The sequence below is a fragment of the Salvelinus fontinalis genome, unplaced genomic scaffold (genome assembly GCF_029448725.1).
Source record: "Salvelinus fontinalis isolate EN_2023a unplaced genomic scaffold, ASM2944872v1 scaffold_0065, whole genome shotgun sequence".
In the NCBI taxonomy this organism is placed as follows: domain Eukaryota; kingdom Metazoa; phylum Chordata; class Actinopteri; order Salmoniformes; family Salmonidae; genus Salvelinus; species Salvelinus fontinalis.
The window spans coordinates 529,946-548,820 of NW_026600274.1; the positions used below are offsets into that span (position 1 = coordinate 529,946).

Consider the following 18,875-nt stretch of genomic DNA (forward strand, 5'->3'; position numbering starts at 1 on the left):
TGTTGTAACAGACCTCTCAGTGGGCAGATGTTCCACTGGGTTCATTGTTTAGGAGGAGGAGGATGCCCTGCCCTGTTGTAACAGACCTCTCAGTGGGCAGATGTTCCACTGGGTTCATTGTTTAGGAGGAGGATGATGCCCTGCCCTGTTTCAAGCACATGTGTAGAAGTCTGAATACTGGGGCTTGTGAGCTGTAAACTCATAATTCAGCCAAGTCTGAAAAGAGCACCAGTCAATTTGATTTGTGATAGACACTAACCAGATGTATTTGTTGGGTAAATTAGATTCCTGTTGGGTGGTTCTTATCAACAGACTAAAACCTTCTACTTTTTCCACACAAAAAAAACTGTTACCTTTTAGTTAATTTTGAATTCTCCATATTGAATGAGTTCATTTTGAATTCTCCCTTTTGAATGAGTTAATTTTGAATTCTACCTTTTGAATGAAATAATCTAATCTGTTGAAAAAGGTTTATTTTTTTAATGACAAACTTCTTAGCTTTGTAAAACAGCCAATTGTATATATCCTTTACAAAACTGCAACTATATGTCTACAAGAATTGTAATATAATAAACATAACACATAACCCATGCATTATCCTCAATTTTGTCATCCTTCCATTTTGTATGTTACAATTTGTTCTACAATGCCCTGTAATGGCCTCTTAAGGTATTGGTTGTTACAGGTAACTGCCAAAATAATGGAAACACGTGAGTAAATGAGGAATACAAATTATATTGAAAGCAGGTGCTTCCACACAGGTGTGGTTCCTGAGTCAATTAAGCAATTAACATCCCATCATGCTTAGGGCCATGTACTGTATAAAAATGCTGGGCAGGCAATTATTTTGGCTACCATGGCTATGCTCTCATAGGATGACAATGCTCCCATCCACTAGGCACGAGTGGTCACTGAATAGTTTGATGAGCATGAAAACGATGTAAACTATATGCCATGGCCGTCTCAGTCACCAGATCTCAACCCATTTGAACACTTATAGGAGATTCTGAAGCCCTTGAGACAGCGTTTTCCCACCACCACCATCAACAAAATAACAAATGATGGAATTTCTCATGGAATAAGGGTGTCACATCCCTCCAATAGAGTTCCAGACACTTGTAGAATCTATGCCAAGGTGCATTGAAATTGTTCTGGCTCGTGGTGACCCAACACCCTAATAAGACACTATGTTGGTGTTTCCTTTATTCTGGCAGTTACGTATGTCACGCAGAGAGACAAGGGCTGAAATAACACGATAAAGCAAAAATGATTGAAAGCCACAATCATTTCTATCTTAATAATCAAATAATTTTCTGGGTAACAAAAAGTACCTTACTGTGATTGTTTTCAATTCAAATGGTCAAAAATAAACACAAATTGCTTCTCAGCAGAGAGCAATTTCCCAATCTCTAATTTTGCTACGACTGTCTGGGAGTGGTCTTAGTGGGGAGGTGAAAACGGAAAACTAGCTGTTATTGGCAGCGAAGTTTGGAACTCTCTTTCTTATTGGTCTATTAACTAATTTACCTTCCGGTGATGTCACCAGGCAGGGTATTTGGTATTTTATTAGGATCCCTATGAAACATGACATAATACAGAACATCAATAGACAAGAACAGCTCTTAAGGTCCTGAACCTCTCTGGTCAGGTCCTGAACCTCTCTGGTCAGGTCTTGAACCTCTCTGGTCAGGTCTTGAACCTCTCTGGTCAGGTCCTGAACCTCTCTGGTCAGGTCGTGAACCTCTCTGGTCAGGTATTGAACCTCTCTGGTCAAGTCTTGAACCTCTCTGGTCAGGTCCTGAACCTCTCTGGTCAAGTCTTGAACCTCTCTGGTCAGGTCGTGAACCTCTCTGGTCAGGTCCTGAACCTCTCTGGTCAGGTCTTGAACCTCTCTGGTCAGGTCTTGAACCTCTCTGGTCAGGTCTTGAACCTCTCTGGTCAGGGCCTGAACCTCTCTGGTCAGGTCTTGAACCTCTCTGGTCAGGTCTTGAACCTCTCTGGTCAGGTCTTGAACCTCTCTGGTCAGGTCTTGAACCTCTCTGGTCAGGTCCTGAACCTCTTTGGTCAGGTCTTGAACCTCTCTGGTCAGGTCTTGAACCTCTCTGGTCAGGTCTTGAACCTCTCTGGTCAGGTCTCGAACATGTAGGCTAGCCTACCCGCACAGCCTACCCGCACTGTATCTACGAGTTGTTGGCTGGAGCGCACGTACCAAGACCAGAGTAGTTACATTTGCTATTTAGCGCAACAATTTGTGACTAAACTATCGGTAGAGTTGATAATACGATGGAAACACGCTGAACATTACATTTTTATTCAGTACATGAAAACTTAATCGAATTTTTTTTTTTTTTGTGTTCACTCATATATCATCCTCACGCACTATAATTTCAAATCCAAAGTGCTGGAGTACAGAGCCAAAAAAAACTAAACTAAAATGTGTTACTGTCCAAATACTTTTTGAGCCTCACTGTATATCAGCAGACACAGTGAGTATGTCAAAGTTACTGGACAGTGACCAACTACAAGACAATTGGTGGGTAAAAAAACATTTGTTAAGGAGGACACACGACCGATTGTATCGACCTCTAACCTTTAACCCACACGGCTCCCAAGTTTTCACCTTCATTGTAAAAACCTAGTTATTTTGTTTCTTTGACAGTTATTTCTGATTATTAGTATTTATTTAATTTGATTAGTAATTCATTTTAAAGGTAAAAAATAAAATCTTTCCCTTGTGTTAAAGTCAACTGAACTATTGTCTTAATATGGTTAAACTATTCCTTAAAAATATATATCAAAAAGAAAAACTTTGAACATCTATGTAACAGTCAAATCATAGTGTAAAAGCAGGTGAGCTGGTTCTACACTTTATGGGCATTTTGTGGTGGAAAACTGAACGGGTCGAGAATAACACTTCAACCCTGTTACCCATAGATAGACAGGCTAGACATGCTTTAACAATTACATTTGGGTTTTTTGGGGGGGGGCTTGCATACAATTGCCCCTCCATTTCCCGTCACGGCGGGATTTATGGCTGATTTAAGATGACATCAACCCTGTTACTTTATTTTGCACTCAATTTTTAAAAATTTAAAATTATTTAACCTCTTGAGATGGGAAAATATTTTTGATTAAGTTAAACATTTGCTCTTTATGACAACGAATTAGTGGAACGACCCTTTGGAGTTTATTTCAGAAATGTTTCACGACCTCCGTGACACAAGATGGCGACACGGACCTAAAAAAAACTTTCACATTGCATATAGATGGGCTATCGAAGAAGAAGCAATGCAGAGTCCGGAACGGGACAGCTAAGGTAGCTAGTATTTACAGGTAAATATTTCATATTCCTCTATACCTACCGATTTTATACATTATAAAGTCAGGTTATTGTATTGTTCCCAAAACAGATCGTTCTAACATGGTGTTGAGTCGTCTTCTATCCGCTCTGCTCAACAAAGCGCAAGTGGTGGAAAAACTGGCCGAGTTGCGACCGATACGACGGGCCGCACAGCTCACCGCTTATGCCTTGATGAAGGCAAAAATTGCCGGAAAAGATGCGACAACCAAACTGCTGAAGTTTAAAACAGTTCGCCAGATACGACATGAGGCGTCGGGACTGCCTAAAAACGCCGGGGAGATGGGGAGAAAAGCCGGAAGACTCCGGGATTCTATAGTAAAGGATGTAAAAGACGGGATAAGGGACACTTCGAGACAAGTTAAAGACAAGGACAAATGATGCTGTGTTCAACAACAAACCAAATAGTATATTTTAAGGGCCGAATTAAAGGCCATCATTAATGGTCTTCTTTAGCTCTCAAAAAACGCTATTCCCGCATTTCAAAACACTGCAATGTGTAGAATTCATTCAAAAACATTAAAATATTACATTTGAATCAATGTCCATTTTTATTGTGATTTATAAACAAATGCAAGGAGTACTTTATGGAAACAATTACTAACATGCTTCAAAAACCATTTCAGACCACTATCGAAAAACAATGTTCCGTTTGGTATATTCACAACTTTGGGATGTAGAGAAAAAACTATTCTATGTGCTGAGAAAAAGTGGGGTTGGGAATACTCTAGAATCTATATAATGTGATTACTGTGTAGGGTCTGTAGAATCTATATATAATGTGATTACTGTATAGGGTCTGTAGAATCTATATATAATGTGATTACTGTATAGGGTCTGTAGAATCTATATAATGTGATTACTGTATAGGGTCTGTAGAATCTATGATGTGATTACTGTACTGTATAGGGTCTGTAGAATCTATGATGTGATTACTGTATAGGGTCTGTAGAATCTATATAATGTGATTACTGTATAGGGTCTGTAGAATCTATAGTGTGTTATTTCTTATGGGACTGTGGTCTAAATACCCAGCAGCACCTTCTACCCAACCCACTGGAATACATTGTAGGCCTATAAATTTAGAAATTGGTTTAGAGAGAGAGAGAAAAAAACTATTCTGTGTGTGGAAGTAAAGCTGGGTTGGGATTACTGTATAGGGTACTGTATGGGGTCTGTATAGGTTATTGTATATGGTCTGTATAGATTACTGTATAGGGTCTGTAGAATCTGTATATGGTGCCATTTCTTGTGGGACTGTGGTCTAAATACCCAGCAGCACTTTCTACTCCACCCACTTGGTTCCAATGCAATACACTGTATTTACATGTTAGTCATTTAGCAGATGGTCTCATCCAGAGAGACTTACAATAGTGAGTCATTTAGCAGACACTCTTATCCAGAGTCTTAGGGTAGTGAGTCATTTAGCAGATTCTCTTATCCAGAGAGACTTACATTTAGTGAGTCATTTAGCAGATTCTCTTATCCAGAGAGACTTACATTTAGTGAGTCATTTAGCAGACTCTCTTATCCAGAGACTTAGAGTAGTGAGTCATTTAGGAGACACTCTCATCCAGAGAGACTTAGGGTAGTGAGTCATTTAGCAGATTCTCTTATCCAGAGAGACTTACATTTAGTGAGTCATTTAGCAGATTCTCTTATCCAGAGAGACTTACATTTAGTGAGTCATTTAGCAGACACTCTTATCCAGAGTCTTAGGGTAGTGAGTCATTTAGCAGATTCTCTTATCCAGAGAGACTTACATTTAGTGAGTCATTTAGCAGATACTCTTATCCAGAGAGACTTACATTTAGTGAGTCATTTAGCAGATTCTCTTATCCAGAGAGACTTACATTTAGTGAGTCATTTAGCAGACTCTCTTATCCAGAGACTTAGAGTAGTGAGTCATTTAGGAGACACTCTCATCCAGAGAGACTTAGGGTAGTGAGTCATTTAGCAGACACTCTTATCCAGAGACTTAGGGTAGTGAGTCATTTAGCAGACACTCTTATCCAGAGAGACTTACATTTAGTGAGTCATTTAGGAGACACTCTCATCCAGAGAGACTTACAGTAGTGAGTGCATACATATCCATAGGCTACTGGTCCCCTGTGGGAATCGAACCCACAACCCTGGCGTTGCAAGCACCACGCTCTACCAACTGAGTCACCCGTATATTGATTCTACAGACCCTACTGAGTACTTCCTTTCTGGGCCTATAGACCTCAGTCCACCACGACATAACACCATATATATAGATTCTATAGACCCTACTGAGTACTTCCTTTCTGGGCCTATAGACCTCAGTCCACCACGACATAACACCATATAGATTCTATAGACCCTACTGAGTACTTCTTTCTGGACCTCAGTCCCCCATAAAGTAACATCATATACACAGTGGGGTGTGAAATTGACACCCTTAATAAAGATGAGCAATAATGACTGTATAAAATAATTCAAACACAACTATATTGTGTGCAAAAAAAGGGGGGAATTCTATTATTTTATACAATCACTCAGAGATTTTGTTTAACAAGTAATACAACAACAAATTGACACCCCTAAAGATTCTTATACAGTAGTCAGAGGTTTAGTATTTGGTCCCACATTCCTAGCACGCAATGATCATATCAACTCTATAGATGTATATCATATACCATTTGCATTTCCTTTTTAGTTGTGTTTCAGATTATGTTATAACGAATATAAATTAATGGTACATAACGTAGTGTGTCATTTTGGAGTCACAAAAATAAACACTTTCACATTAATGTGGATGTTGCCATGATTACCTCAACTGTTGTATTTACAACAATAGAACCCATCTAATACAATTCATGACATATTTTATTACGACAATGCCGACCTAAAAAGTATTTTAACATTTCATCATGACATCTCACATTATGAGGATCAATTCTATTTAGAAAACTGTACAGGATATTGGTCAATGAATGCACCAGATTTAGTATGTGGACATAAATCATACACTCAAAACACACATCATACATATTTTCATAAAGTACAGTTTAAAATGACACCTTTGTTAGGAGAATCTAGAGGAGAATCTCAATTACATTTCCTTGATTCCTCGTGTCCTCTCCTCACCACCTCACAAACCCATTGGATGAGAAGGAAATTGCTATTGAGTCTCCCTATGACCTCAAGCTAACTGATATCTCGTCCTAGATGATGACAGGGGGACGAACGACACTGGAGTTGAGACCAAAACACAGAGCGATGGAGGCGGCAGAGGAGGCTGGTGATTTAGCCTGGAGGAGAGCAGACTCCCACTTAAATAACTCACATCCCTTCCTGGTCCCCCCAGGGCCGTGTTTACGCACCGCACAGCAGTAGAACGCTCTGCCTTGGTTCGGGCCGCCGTTACACACCGTTAGACGCTTGGCTCGTCGCCCACAGTCGCACAGCGGGGCCGTGATCTTGGTGCTGCGGGTCGGCGGGAACGAGGACCGGTTAACGGACGAGGAGAGGATGGAGAACGATCCACCGACAGAAGTACGAGAGACAGAAGAGAGGCAAGAGGAGTCCTTGTGGATCGTGAAAGATGCTTTTGGCGTCTCTGCGTGCAGCCTTGAACGTGAAGTCGATGGGTTAAGGTTATGGACGACAGGTCTGGGCCTGGCAAAGGAAAGATTGGATGCAGAGCTGTTTGGTGTCTGTGTGTGTGAAGCAGAGAGGTTACTGCTGGTGGTAACTGGTTTGGGTCTAACGAAAGAAGGATTAGGAAGGTTTGTAGTAGAGGACATGGATGTGAAGTAGTTCCCAGGGTTTTTTGTTGTGAGAGGTCTTGACCGTGTAGCATGGAGGTTGTAGCTCTGGAGGCCTGGTCTGGGTTTGACAAAGGAATGACTGGATGCTGTTGAGGTATTGGATGAGATAGAAATACTGGATGTAGAAGAGGTATTTGAGACTCTTGGCTTGTCCTTGTAGATCACAAAGGAGTTGTTCGATGTTGCCGTTTGAGGTCTTGACCGTGTAGCTGAGCGGTTGGAATCGTGGGTAACAGGTCTGGGTTTGGCAAAGGAGAAACTGCATGAACTATTGGACCCAGAGGTGTTGTATATCCTCGTTGTCTCAGCTTTTGCAGAACTGGAGGATGACCTCGATTCGTCCTTGTCGATCACAAAGGAGAATGACGTTTCCGTGGTCAGTCTTGACCGTGTATCTGAGAGGTTTGAGCCAGGGGTAACAGGTCTGGGTTTGACAAAAGAGGAAGTGGACAGACTAGTGGGTGCAGAGGTGTTGTAGGTCCTTGTTGTCTCAGCCTTCAAAGACACCAAGTTACTGGAGGACGTTCTACTATCGCTCTTGTGTACCAGTCTGGTGAGATGTTGGCAGGGCGTGTTGGTGGTATTGGAACTAGGCCTACTGTTGGTTGGACCTCTACCAGGATTTGAATGTACTGGGCTTGGACACAGCAAGGTCCTCCCGCAGACCGAGCTATCATCCACCTCAAACCTCTCGTTCTCGGTGTACACATCAGCAACAGAATCCTCGTCACCAACCGTGACATCGCAGTCCTCCTCCAATACCACGTCGTCATACGAACCGCACGACTCCGTTTCCACCAAGATGGGCACGTCCTCCTCCATACTTCCTGTTTCCGGGTCAAGGGTCGGGTCTGGCTGGGGTAGATGGGTAATGCAATTGACAGTGGTGGAGACCAGAACGAGGCTGTTGATGTAGTGATGAGGAGAGGGGATATTGAAAGTCATAGGAGAGGAGACGGACCGTATCGTTCCTATTCGAACTGTTCTGCTGCTGCCACTACTACCACACATTGGAGTGGTCAGACCATTTAGAAGGGTCTTTGGTGAAACAATACTCTGATACTGAACAGGTTCAGCGGTTAAGTTGGAGTTCACCTCTGTGTTGGGAACCGGGTTGTCTGAAGGCTTGGCTCGTGTTTCAACAACGTCTGTGTTGCTAACTGGCTTGCTGTTGGGTCGATTTTCAAGATGGCCGCCGCTCTCTGTCGTCTTGGAGGGGTTTTTGATAGTGGTTTTGTTATCCCCCTTGTTGCTAGGACAACCATTCCCATTTCCAAACAGGGGTTTGGTCTTCAAAGGTGCCTAAGAGGTAAACAAATAAAATAAATCAATGCATTATATATATATATTTTTTAAATTCTCCCCAATTACAATCTCAATCTTGTCTCATCGTTGCAAGTCCCCAACGGGCTCGGGAGGCGAAGGTCGAGTCATGTGTCCTCCGAAACATGACCCGCCAAACCTCGCTCCTTAACACCCTCCCGCTTAACCCGGAAGCCAGCCGCATCAACTGACGACCGAGGTCAGCCTGCAGGCGCCCGGCTCACAAGAGCGCGATGAGCCAAGGAAAGCCCCCCCCGGCCAAACCCTCCTGTAACCCGGACGACGCTGGGCCAATTGTGCGCTGCCATATGGGACTCCTGATCACGGCCGGTTGTGAAACAGCCCGGGATCGAACCAGGGTCTGTCGTGACCCCTCTAGCAGAGATGCAGTGCCTTAGAACGCTGCGCCACTCGGGAGGCCCAATCAAAACATTTTTAACCAACTTTATTGATAGTCAGTCCAGTAAACAGAGGAACCAAACAGAAGAAAACTGACCCGAAACAACGAGTGACTTCCTGAACTCCAATAAGAAACTGATTTTCATTGCAAAACCTTTTACATTTGCACTAATGAATACGAACCAGGTGTGTATGGAACGGGGGTGAGTCACCTGCGTGAGTCTTTACGGGAGGAGGAGTGGGTATTCTGGGCCGTTGACAGAAATCCAAGGGGGTTCAATGTAGGTCGCCCCTGGGTGAGTCTTTAGGGGCGTAGTACAGTAGTCCAGGGGTCGTCAGCACGGCGGGGTCGTTAGTACTGGGGGTGTAGTAGTGGGGGTTCGTCAGGAAGCCACTCACCCTCTCCAGACTGCGCGTAATCTTCATCACACAGCCATCCCTCATCATCCTCCAGGCCAGGTGGGCAGTGTTGCGGGCGTCATCCAGACCTGCAAATAACATTCAACAAAAAATATTTTTGTGTCTAGACTTTCAAAAATGCTTAAGAGAAATATTCATTGTTTTATATGAATGTTGTTCATTGTAACTTATGGGCTTCATCCAGACCTTGAACCAATATGTATATTATTCACAGTAACTGACAATGATGACTGGAGTCTTGTCTGTATGTTTTGATCCTAATGTTAAATGACTAGTGCTGAGAATGCTAATAGTTAGCTAGCCAGCCACTAGTGCTGAGAATGCTAATATCTAGCTAGCCAGCCACTTGTGCTGAGAATGCTAATAGTTAGATAGCCAGCCACTTGTGCTGAGCGATTAGTGCTTTTTTTGAGGATGGTTCGGTTTCAATTCGATTATTTTAAAAATAAAATCAGGGTTTTCGATTATGTGGGATGAATGCTGTAACACAGAATCCAACTATTACTAAAAGTCCCATGATGGTAGGGACTGCCCATCACTGCCCATCCCCTATTAACCATTTATTCACTTTAATACAATATTTCAGTTGTTGCGTATATAACATTTGGTTGATCTATATAGAGCTGCTGTCTGATAAAAAACACTATTTTGTAGTTCTTCAAAGTAAATAAGGCAAACTTTTCTGACTGCTGTTTACCAACTACCAATCACTTAGCTCATGAATTTTCAGGTAGAGAGATGTGAAGCAACAGCTGCTCCCCTCAGCCTCTTCCGTAGCAGGCATAAAATAAAACAGACCGGACAACTAGACGAGCAATGGATTATGGTAGTTAATTACCACATTGTATACGCTAAACTATGTGGAATATTAGCCTGTTGCAAACTACAACATCACACAGTTCAGGCCGGATCTGATGTATCTCTAGAGAAACTACAATTCCCTACAACATCTCACAGTTCAGGCCGGATCTGATGCATCTCTAGAGAAACTACAATTCCCTACAACATCTCACAGTTCAGGCCGGATCTGATGCATCTCTAGAGAAACTACAACATCTCACAGTTCAGGCCGGATCTGATGCATCTCTAGAGAAACTACAACTCCCTACAACATCTCACAGTTCAGGCCGGATCGGATGCATCTCTAGAGAAACTACAACTCCCTACTACATCTCACATTTCAGACCAGATCTGATGCATCTCTAGAGAAACTACAACTCCCTACAACATCTCACAGTTCAGGCCGGATCTGATGCATCTCTAGAGAAACTACAACTCCCTACTACATCTCACATTTCAGACCAGATCTGATGCATCTCTAGAGAAACTACAACTCCCTACTACATCTCACAGTTCAGGCCGGATCTGATGCATCTCTAGAGAAACTACAACTCCCTACTACATCTCACAGTTCAGGCCGGATCTGATGCATCTCTAGAGAAACTACAACTCCCTACAACATCTCACAGTTCAGGCCGGATCTGATGCATCTCTAGAGAAACTACAACTCCCTACTACATCTCACAGTTCAGGCCGGATCTGATGCATCTCTAGAGAAACTACAACTCCCTACTACATCTCACAGTTCAGGCCGGATCGGATGCATCTCTAGAGAAACTACACATTGAGCTCACAGAAGAAGAAAAAAAAGACCTAAATGGAATTTAAATAATTGAACCAACGTCGGTCAAAAAAAACAACACAAATTTCTGTTAATCTCTCAGCACTATAAATGATAATAGAGAGATGTCTTTGGTCTGTGTGTACCTGAGTGCTCCCGTCCAGAGAAGCTCAGCACTATAAATGATAATAGAGAGATGTCTTTGGTCTGTGTGTACCTGAGTGCTCCCGTCCAGAGAAGCTCAGCACTATAAATGATAATAGAGAGATGTCTTTGGTCTGTGTGTACCTGAGTGCTCCCGTCCAGAGAAGCTCAGCACTATAAATGATAATAGAGAGATGTCTTTGGTCTGTGTGTACCTGAGTGCTCCCGTCCAGAGAAGCTCAGCACTATAAATGATAATAGAGAGATGTCTTTGGTCTGTGTGTACCTGAGTGCTCCCGTCCAGAGAAGCTCAGCACTATAAATGATAATAGAGAGATGTCTTTGGTCTGTGTGTACCTGAGTGCTCCCGTCCAGAGAAGCTCAGCACTATAAATGATAATAGAGAGATGTCTTTGGTCTGTGTGTACCTGAGTGCTCTCACCCAGAGAAGCTCAGCACTATAAATGATCATAGAGAGATGTCTTTGGTCTGTGTGTACCTGAGTGCTCCCGTCCAGAGAAGCTCAGCACTATAAATGATAATAGAGAGATGTCTTTGGTCTGTGTGTACCTGAGTGCTCCCGTCCAGAGAAGCTCAGCACTATAAATGATCATAGAGAGATGTCTTTGGTCTGTGTGTACCTGAGTGCTCCCGTCCAGAGAAGCTCAGCACTATAAATGATAATAGAGAGATGTCTTTGGTCTGTGTGTACCTGAGTGCTCCCGTCCAGAGAAGCTCAGCACTATAAATGATAATAGAGAGATGTCTTTGGTCTGTGTGTACCTGAGTGCTCCCGTCCAGAGAAGCTCAGCACTATAAATGATCATAGAGAGATGTCTTTGGTCTGTGTGTACCTGAGTGCTCTCACCCAGAGAAGCTCAGCACTATAAATGATCATAGAGAGATGTCTTTGGTCTGTGTGTACCTGAGTGCTCCCGTCCAGAGAAGCTCAGCACTATAAATGATAATAGAGAGATGTCTTTGGTCTGTGTGTACCTGAGTGCTCTCACCCAGAGAAGCTCAGCACTATAAATGATCATAGAGAGATGTCTTTGGTCTGTGTGTACCTGAGTGCTCCCGTCCAGAGAAGCTCAGCACTATAAATGATCATAGAGAGATGTCTTTGGTCTGTGTGTACCTGAGTGCTCCCGTCCAGAGAAGCTCAGCACTATAAATGATAATAGAGAGATGTCTTTGGTCTGTGTGTACCTGAGTGCTCCCGTCCAGAGAAGCTCAGCACTATAAATGATAATAGAGAGATGTCTTTGGTCTGTGTGTACCTGAGTGCTCCCGTCCAGAGAAGCTCAGCACTATAAATGATCATAGAGAGATGTCTTTGGTCTGTGTGTACCTGAGTGCTCCCGTCCAGAGAAGCTCAGCACTATAAATGATCATAGAGAGATGTCTTTGGTCTGTGTGTACCTGAGTGCTCCCGTCCAGAGAAGCTCAGCACTATAAATGATCATAGAGAGATGTCTTTGGTCTGTGTGTACCTGAGTGCTCTCACCCAGAGAAGCTCAGCACTATAAATGATCATAGAGAGATGTCTTTGGTCTGTGTGTACCTGAGTGCTCCCGTCCAGAGAAGCTCAGCACTATAAATGATAATAGAGAGATGTCTTTGGTCTGTGTGTACCTGAGTGCTCCCGTCCAGAGAAGCTCAGCACTATAAATGATAATAGAGAGATGTCTTTGGTCTGTGTGTACCTGAGTGCTCCCGTCCAGAGAAGCTCAGCACTATAAATGATCATAGAGAGATGTCTTTGGTCTGTGTGTACCTGAGTGCTCCCGTCCAGAGAAGCTCAGCACTATAAATGATCATAGAGAGATGTCTTTGGTCTGTGTGTACCTGAGTGCTCTCACCCAGAGAAGCTCAGCACTATAAATGATCATAGAGAGATGTCTTTGGTCTGTGTGTACCTGAGTGCTCCCGTCCAGAGAAGCTCAGCACTATAAATGATAATAGAGAGATGTCTTTGGTCTGTGTGTACCTGAGTGCTCCCGTCCAGAGAAGCTCAGCACTATAAATGATAATAGAGAGATGTCTTTGGTCTGTGTGTACCTGAGTGCTCCCGTCCAGAGAAGCTCAGCACTATAAATGATCATAGAGAGATGTCTTTGGTCTGTGTGTACCTGAGTGCTCCCGTCCAGAGAAGCTCAGCACTATAAATGATCATAGAGAGATGTCTTTGGTCTGTGTGTACCTGAGTGCTCTCACCCAGAGAAGCTCAGCACTATAAATGATCATAGAGAGATGTCTTTGGTCTGTGTGTACCTGAGTGCTCTCGTCCAGAGAATTGTATCCCTAGATCCTGTAAAGCTCCATTCAGTCCCTTGGGTTTTCTGTTGTAGAACAGCTGAGAGAGAGACACGAGTTAGACTGGATTAACACACACAGAGACAGAGACAGAGAGAGACACAGACACAGACACAGACACAGAGACAGAGAGATGAGTTAGACTGGGTTTACACACACACGAGTTAGACTGGGTTAACCCACACACACACACACACACACACAGAGAGACACATGAGTTAGACTGGATTAACACACACACACAGAGAGAGAGAGACACACACGAGTTAGACTGGATTAACACACACACACACACACACGAGTTAGACTGGATTAACACACACACACAGAGAGAGAGAGAGACACACACGAGTTAGACTGGATTAACACACACACACAGAGAGAGAGACAGACACATGAGTTAGACTGGGTTAACACACACACACAGACAGACACATGAGTTAGACTGGGTTAACCCACACACACAGAGAGAGAGACAGACACATGAGTTAGACTGGGTTAACACAGCACCTACCCTGTACGTAGCTCTCAGGTCTATCCAGCTGTTCAGAACAGCAGGTTTGTGGAGCTGCTTCCGTTTACACTCATACAGCAGACACACCCCCAGGTCCCAGTCTGAAACAACACAACACAGATAATCAATCAAGTTGAACAAGGTTATCCCCATTAAATGTTTGAGACTGTACTAAAGTGTGCAAAAAGGCAGTATATAGTCAGATATGAGTCCTGGGCCTTCAGAGAAAGGCAGTATATAGTCATATGAGTACTAGGCCTACAGAGAAAGGCAGTATATAGTCAGATACGAGTCCTGGGCCTACAGAGAAAGGCAGTATATAGTCAGATATGAGTCCTGGGCCTACAGAGAAAGGCAGTATATAGTCATATGAGTCCTGGGCCTACAGAGAAAGGCAGTATATAGTCATATGAGTACTGGGCATTCAGAGAAAGGCAGTATATAGTCATATGAGTCCTGGGCCTACAGAGAAAGACAGTATATAGTCATATGAGTCCTGGGCCTACAGAGAAAGGCAGTATATAGTCATATGAGTCCTGGGCCTACAGAGAAAGGCAGTATATAGTCAGATATGAGTCCTGGGCCTACAGAGAAAGGCAGTATATAGTCAGATATGAGTCCTGGGCCTACAGAGAAAGGCAGTATATAGTCATATGAGTCCTGGGCCTACAGAGAAAGGCAGTATATAGTCAGATATGAGTCCTGGGCCTACAGAGAAAGGCAGTATATAGTCAGATATGAGTCCTGGGCCTACAGAGAAAGGCAGTATATAGTCAGATATGAGTCCTGGGCCTACAGAGAAAGGCAGTATATAGTCATATGAGTCCTGGGCCTACAGAGAAAGGCAGTATATAGTCAGATATGAGTCCTGGGCCTACAGAGAAAGGCAGTATATAGTCAGATATGAGTCCTGGGCCTACAGAGAAAGGCAGTATATAGTCAGATATGAGTCCTGGGCCTACAGAGAAAGGCAGTATATAGTCAGATATGAGTCCTGGGCCTACAGAGAAAGGCAGTATATAGTCAGATATGAGTCCTGGGCCTACAGAGAAAGGGAGGGAAATAAGAATTTCTGATTTTCGCATCAATACGTTTCTTCCCATTTGAAGGTGACCCGGGTGACCATTCCTATCCTAAGCTACTATACCTGACCAGGTGACGAAGGCACAGGGGCGCTGCTCTGCGACTGGAGCCCTCTGGTCCCTGGGGAAGACCACACCCCTCTGGTGCTCCAGAGCCTGGAGCCACCGGGAGAACCGGGACAGACAGATGTGAAGGGGAACTCCGGCCTCCACCTGTTGCTGTAAACAAAATGAATAACAGAGAGTGAGGAGGGGAACTCCGGCCTCCACCTGTTGCTGTAAACAAAATGAATAACAGAGAGTGAGGAGGGGAACTCCGGCCTCCACCTGTTGCTGTAAACAAAATGAATAACAGAGTGAGGAGGGGAACCCAGGCCTCCACCTGTTGCTGTAAACAAAATGAATAACAGAGAGTGAGGAGGGGAACCCCGGCCTCCACCTGTTGCTGTAAACAAAATGAATAACAGAGAGTGAGGAGGGGAACCCCGGCCTCCACCTGTTGCTGTAAACAAAATGAATAACAGAGAGTGAGGAGGGGAACCCCGGCCTCCACCTGTTGCTGTAAACAAAATGAATAACAGAGAGTGAGGTGGGGAACCCAGGCCTCCACCTGTTGCTGTAAACAAAATGAATAACAGAGAGTGAGGTGGGGAACCCAGGCCTCCACCTGTTGCTGTAAACAAAATGAATAACAGAGAGTGAGGAGGGGAACCCAGGCCTCCACCTGTTGCTGTAAACAAAATGAATAACAGAGAGTGAGGTGGGGAACCCCGGCCTCAACCTGTTGCTGTAGAAGAGAAAGATGTTCTAATGCTAAAAATAATTGTCAGGTTTAAAACCAGAAGAAAAACACACACGGATGTTGGCTAATGCTTCAAATATTCTGACTGTTACCATCCTGTTGAACAGGCCACAGGGAAGAAGGGTGTGTCTGCATGGAGAGGCTGCATCTGTGTGTGTGAATACCTGTGTGATTCCAGTGAGCTGGGTGTAGAAGTCAGGCAGTGTGAATACCTGTGTGATTCCAGTGAGCTGGGTGTAGAAGTCAGGCAGTGTGAATACCTGTGTGATTCCAGCGAGCTCGTTGTAGAAGTCAGACAGTGTGAACACCTGTGTGATTCCAGCGAGCTCGTTGTAGAAGTCAGACAGTGTGAATACCTGTGTGATTCCAGCGAGCTCGGTGTAGAAGTCAGACAGTGTGAACACCTGTGTGATTCCAGTGAGCTGGGTGTAGAAGTCAGGCAGTGTGAATACCTGTGTGATTCCAGCGAGCTCGTTGTAGAAGTCAGACAGTGTGAACACCTGTGTGATTCCAGCGAGCTCGTTGTAGAAGTCAGACAGTGTGAATACCTGTGTGATTCCAGCGAGCTCGGTGTAGAAGTCAGGCAGTGTGAATACCTGTGTGATACCAGCGAGCTCGGTGCAGAAGTCAGACAGTGTGAACACCTGTGTGATTCCAGCGAGCTCGTTGTAGAAGTCAGACAGTGTGAACACCTGTGTGATTCCAGCGAGCTCGTTGTAGAAGTCAGACAGTGTGAACACCTGTGTGATTCCAGCGAGCTCGGTGTAGAAGTTAGAGTGTGAATACCTGTGCGATTCCAGCGAGCTCGGTGCAGAAGTCAGACAGTGTGAACACCTGTGTGATTCCAGCGAGCTCGTTGTAGAAGTCAGACAGTGTGAACACCTGTGTGATTCCAGCGAGCTCGGTGTAGAAGTTAGAGTGTGAATACCTGTGTGATTCTAGTGAGCTCGGTGCAGAAGTCAGACAGCGCGAATACCTGTGTGATTCCAGTGAGCTCGGTGTAGAAGTTAGAGTGTGAATACCTGTGTGATTCCAGTGAGCTCGGTGCAGAAGTCAGACAGCGTGGGGTGCTCCTGCGGCTGAACGTACGTATGGAACTCTGACTCCACCTCGCCTGTAGAGGTGTTCAGGAGAACAGCAGGAAACTCAACTAGATGGGGGGAGGCAAGGGGGGGGGGGGGGAGGCAATGGGGAGAGAGAGGCAATGGGGAGAGAGAGGCAATGGGGAGAGAGAGGCAATGGGGAGAGAGAGGCAATGGGGAGAGAGAGGCAATGGGGAGAGAGAGGCAATGGGGAGAGAGAGGCAATGGGGAGAGAGAGGCAATGGGGAGAGAGAGGCAATGGGGAGAGAGAGGCAATGGGGAGAGAGAGGCAATGGGGAGAGAGAGGCAATGGGGAGAGAGAGGCAATGGGGAGAGAGAGGCAATGGGGAGAGAGAGGCAATGGGGAGAGAGAGGCAATGGGGAGAGAGAGGCAATGGGGAGAGAGAGGCAATGGGGAGAGAGAGGCAATGGGGAGAGAGAGGCAATGGGGAGAGAGAGGCAATGGGGAGAGAGAGGCAATGGGGAGAGAGAGGCAATGGGGAGAGAGAGGCAATGGGGAGAGAGAGGCAATGGGGAGAGAGAGGCAATGGGGAGAGAGAGGCAATGGGGAGAGAGAGGCAATGGGGAGAGAGAGGGGAGGGGGAGAGAGAGGCAATGGGGAGAGAGAGGCAATGGGGAGAGAGAGGGGAGGGGGAGAGAGAGGCAATGGGGAGAGAGAGGCAATGGGGAGAGAGAGGCAATGGGGAGAGAGAGGCAATGGGGAGAGAGAGGCAATGGGGAGAGAGAGGCAATGGGGAGAGAGAGGCAATGGGGAGAGAGAGGCAATGGGGAGAGAGAGGCAATGGGGAGAGAGAGGCAATGGGGAGAGAGAGGCAATGGGGAGAGAGAGGGGAGGGGGAGAGAGAGGCAATGGGGAGAGAGAGGCAATGGGGAGAGAGAGGCAATGGGGAGAGAGAGGCAATGGGGAGAGAGAGGCAATGGGGAGAGAGAGGCAATGGGGAGAGAGAGGCAATGGGGAGAGAGAGGCAATGGGGAGAGAGAGGGGAGGGGGAGAGAGAGGCAATGGGGAGAGAGAGGGGAGGGGGAGAGAGAGGCAATGGGGAGAGAGAGGCAATGGGGAGAGAGAGGCAATGGGGAGAGAGAGGCAATGGGGAGAGAGAGGCAATGGGGAGAGAGAGGCAATGGGGAGAGAGAGGCAATGGGGAGAGAGAGGCAATGGGGAGAGAGAGGCAATGGGGAGAGAGAGGGGAGGGGGAGAGAGAGGGGAGGCAAGGGGGGAGAGAGGGGAGGCAAGGGGGAGAGAGGGGAGGGGGAGAGAACAAAAAAAGTGCAATGGTTACCGTATGTAGGTATGATATTACCACAACTATTGTCAAAGTACTGTATACTTACTAATCTCCTGCCCATAGCTGTTCCTCTCTCTCCAGCATGTGGATTCAAAGTCAATGACAATCAGATATGGGAATATTTGATCTGGAAAGTAGAAAGTCAAAGTGATGGAAGTTGAACGAGATGCCATTGATTCAAGCTGAAAACCAAACATGTATGGCGTTTTAAAAGACTCTTACTCGATGTTAGTGGTTTCTTCTGTCCAGTTGATGACTGGCTGCGTTTCCTCACAAACCCTAGTTGTCTTCCATAACAAAACAGACATCATCCCATCAGTTGTCACCCCCTACTACTATGAATATTACTCGTTGTCCTTTTATGTTCATGGGAGCGCTTAAAACCATTTATGAGAATCATGGCAAGTCGGCATTTGAATTGCATTGTTTCTCGGCAAGTATGGCTGTCTAGATATATTTTAGCTAGGAAGCTAGATAACGTTACTTACTTCGCCAGTTTCTTTGTAGACATGTCGTTTTCTTCAGGCCACGGACTCAACTTCGTTACGACTAGTGTACATTAAAATATGAACAATGTGACAACCAAAGTACGACTTCAAAAAGAAAGTACCAGGTAAATATCGCATACAACTTCATAACAAAGCAGCGTTGGATTCGCGGTGATCTTTTTTGAATTCTCGTCGTATCTGTGTTACTCTGCTGCGCTCGACTTG

The 18,875-nt window shown here is 45.0% G+C and overlaps 1 protein-coding gene across 1 annotated transcript; it reads right to left on the bottom strand.

The window, feature by feature from the left end:
- Window positions 1–3,890: 3,890 nt before the first annotated feature.
- Window positions 3,891–18,874, bottom strand: LOC129842766 (ERI1 exoribonuclease 2-like). Its single transcript, XM_055911406.1, has 9 exons — window positions 18,651–18,874; window positions 18,385–18,449; window positions 18,209–18,289; window positions 16,796–16,923; window positions 15,037–15,190; window positions 13,890–13,990; window positions 13,334–13,415; window positions 9,274–9,362; window positions 3,891–8,454 (listed from the first exon to the last, which is right to left on the bottom strand). The coding sequence occupies exons 1-9, from the start codon at window positions 18,671–18,673 to the stop codon at window positions 6,547–6,549; spliced, it is 2,631 nt and encodes an 876-aa protein (XP_055767381.1). The 5' UTR covers window positions 18,674–18,874; the 3' UTR covers window positions 3,891–6,546.
- Window position 18,875: the final 1 nt, after the last annotated feature.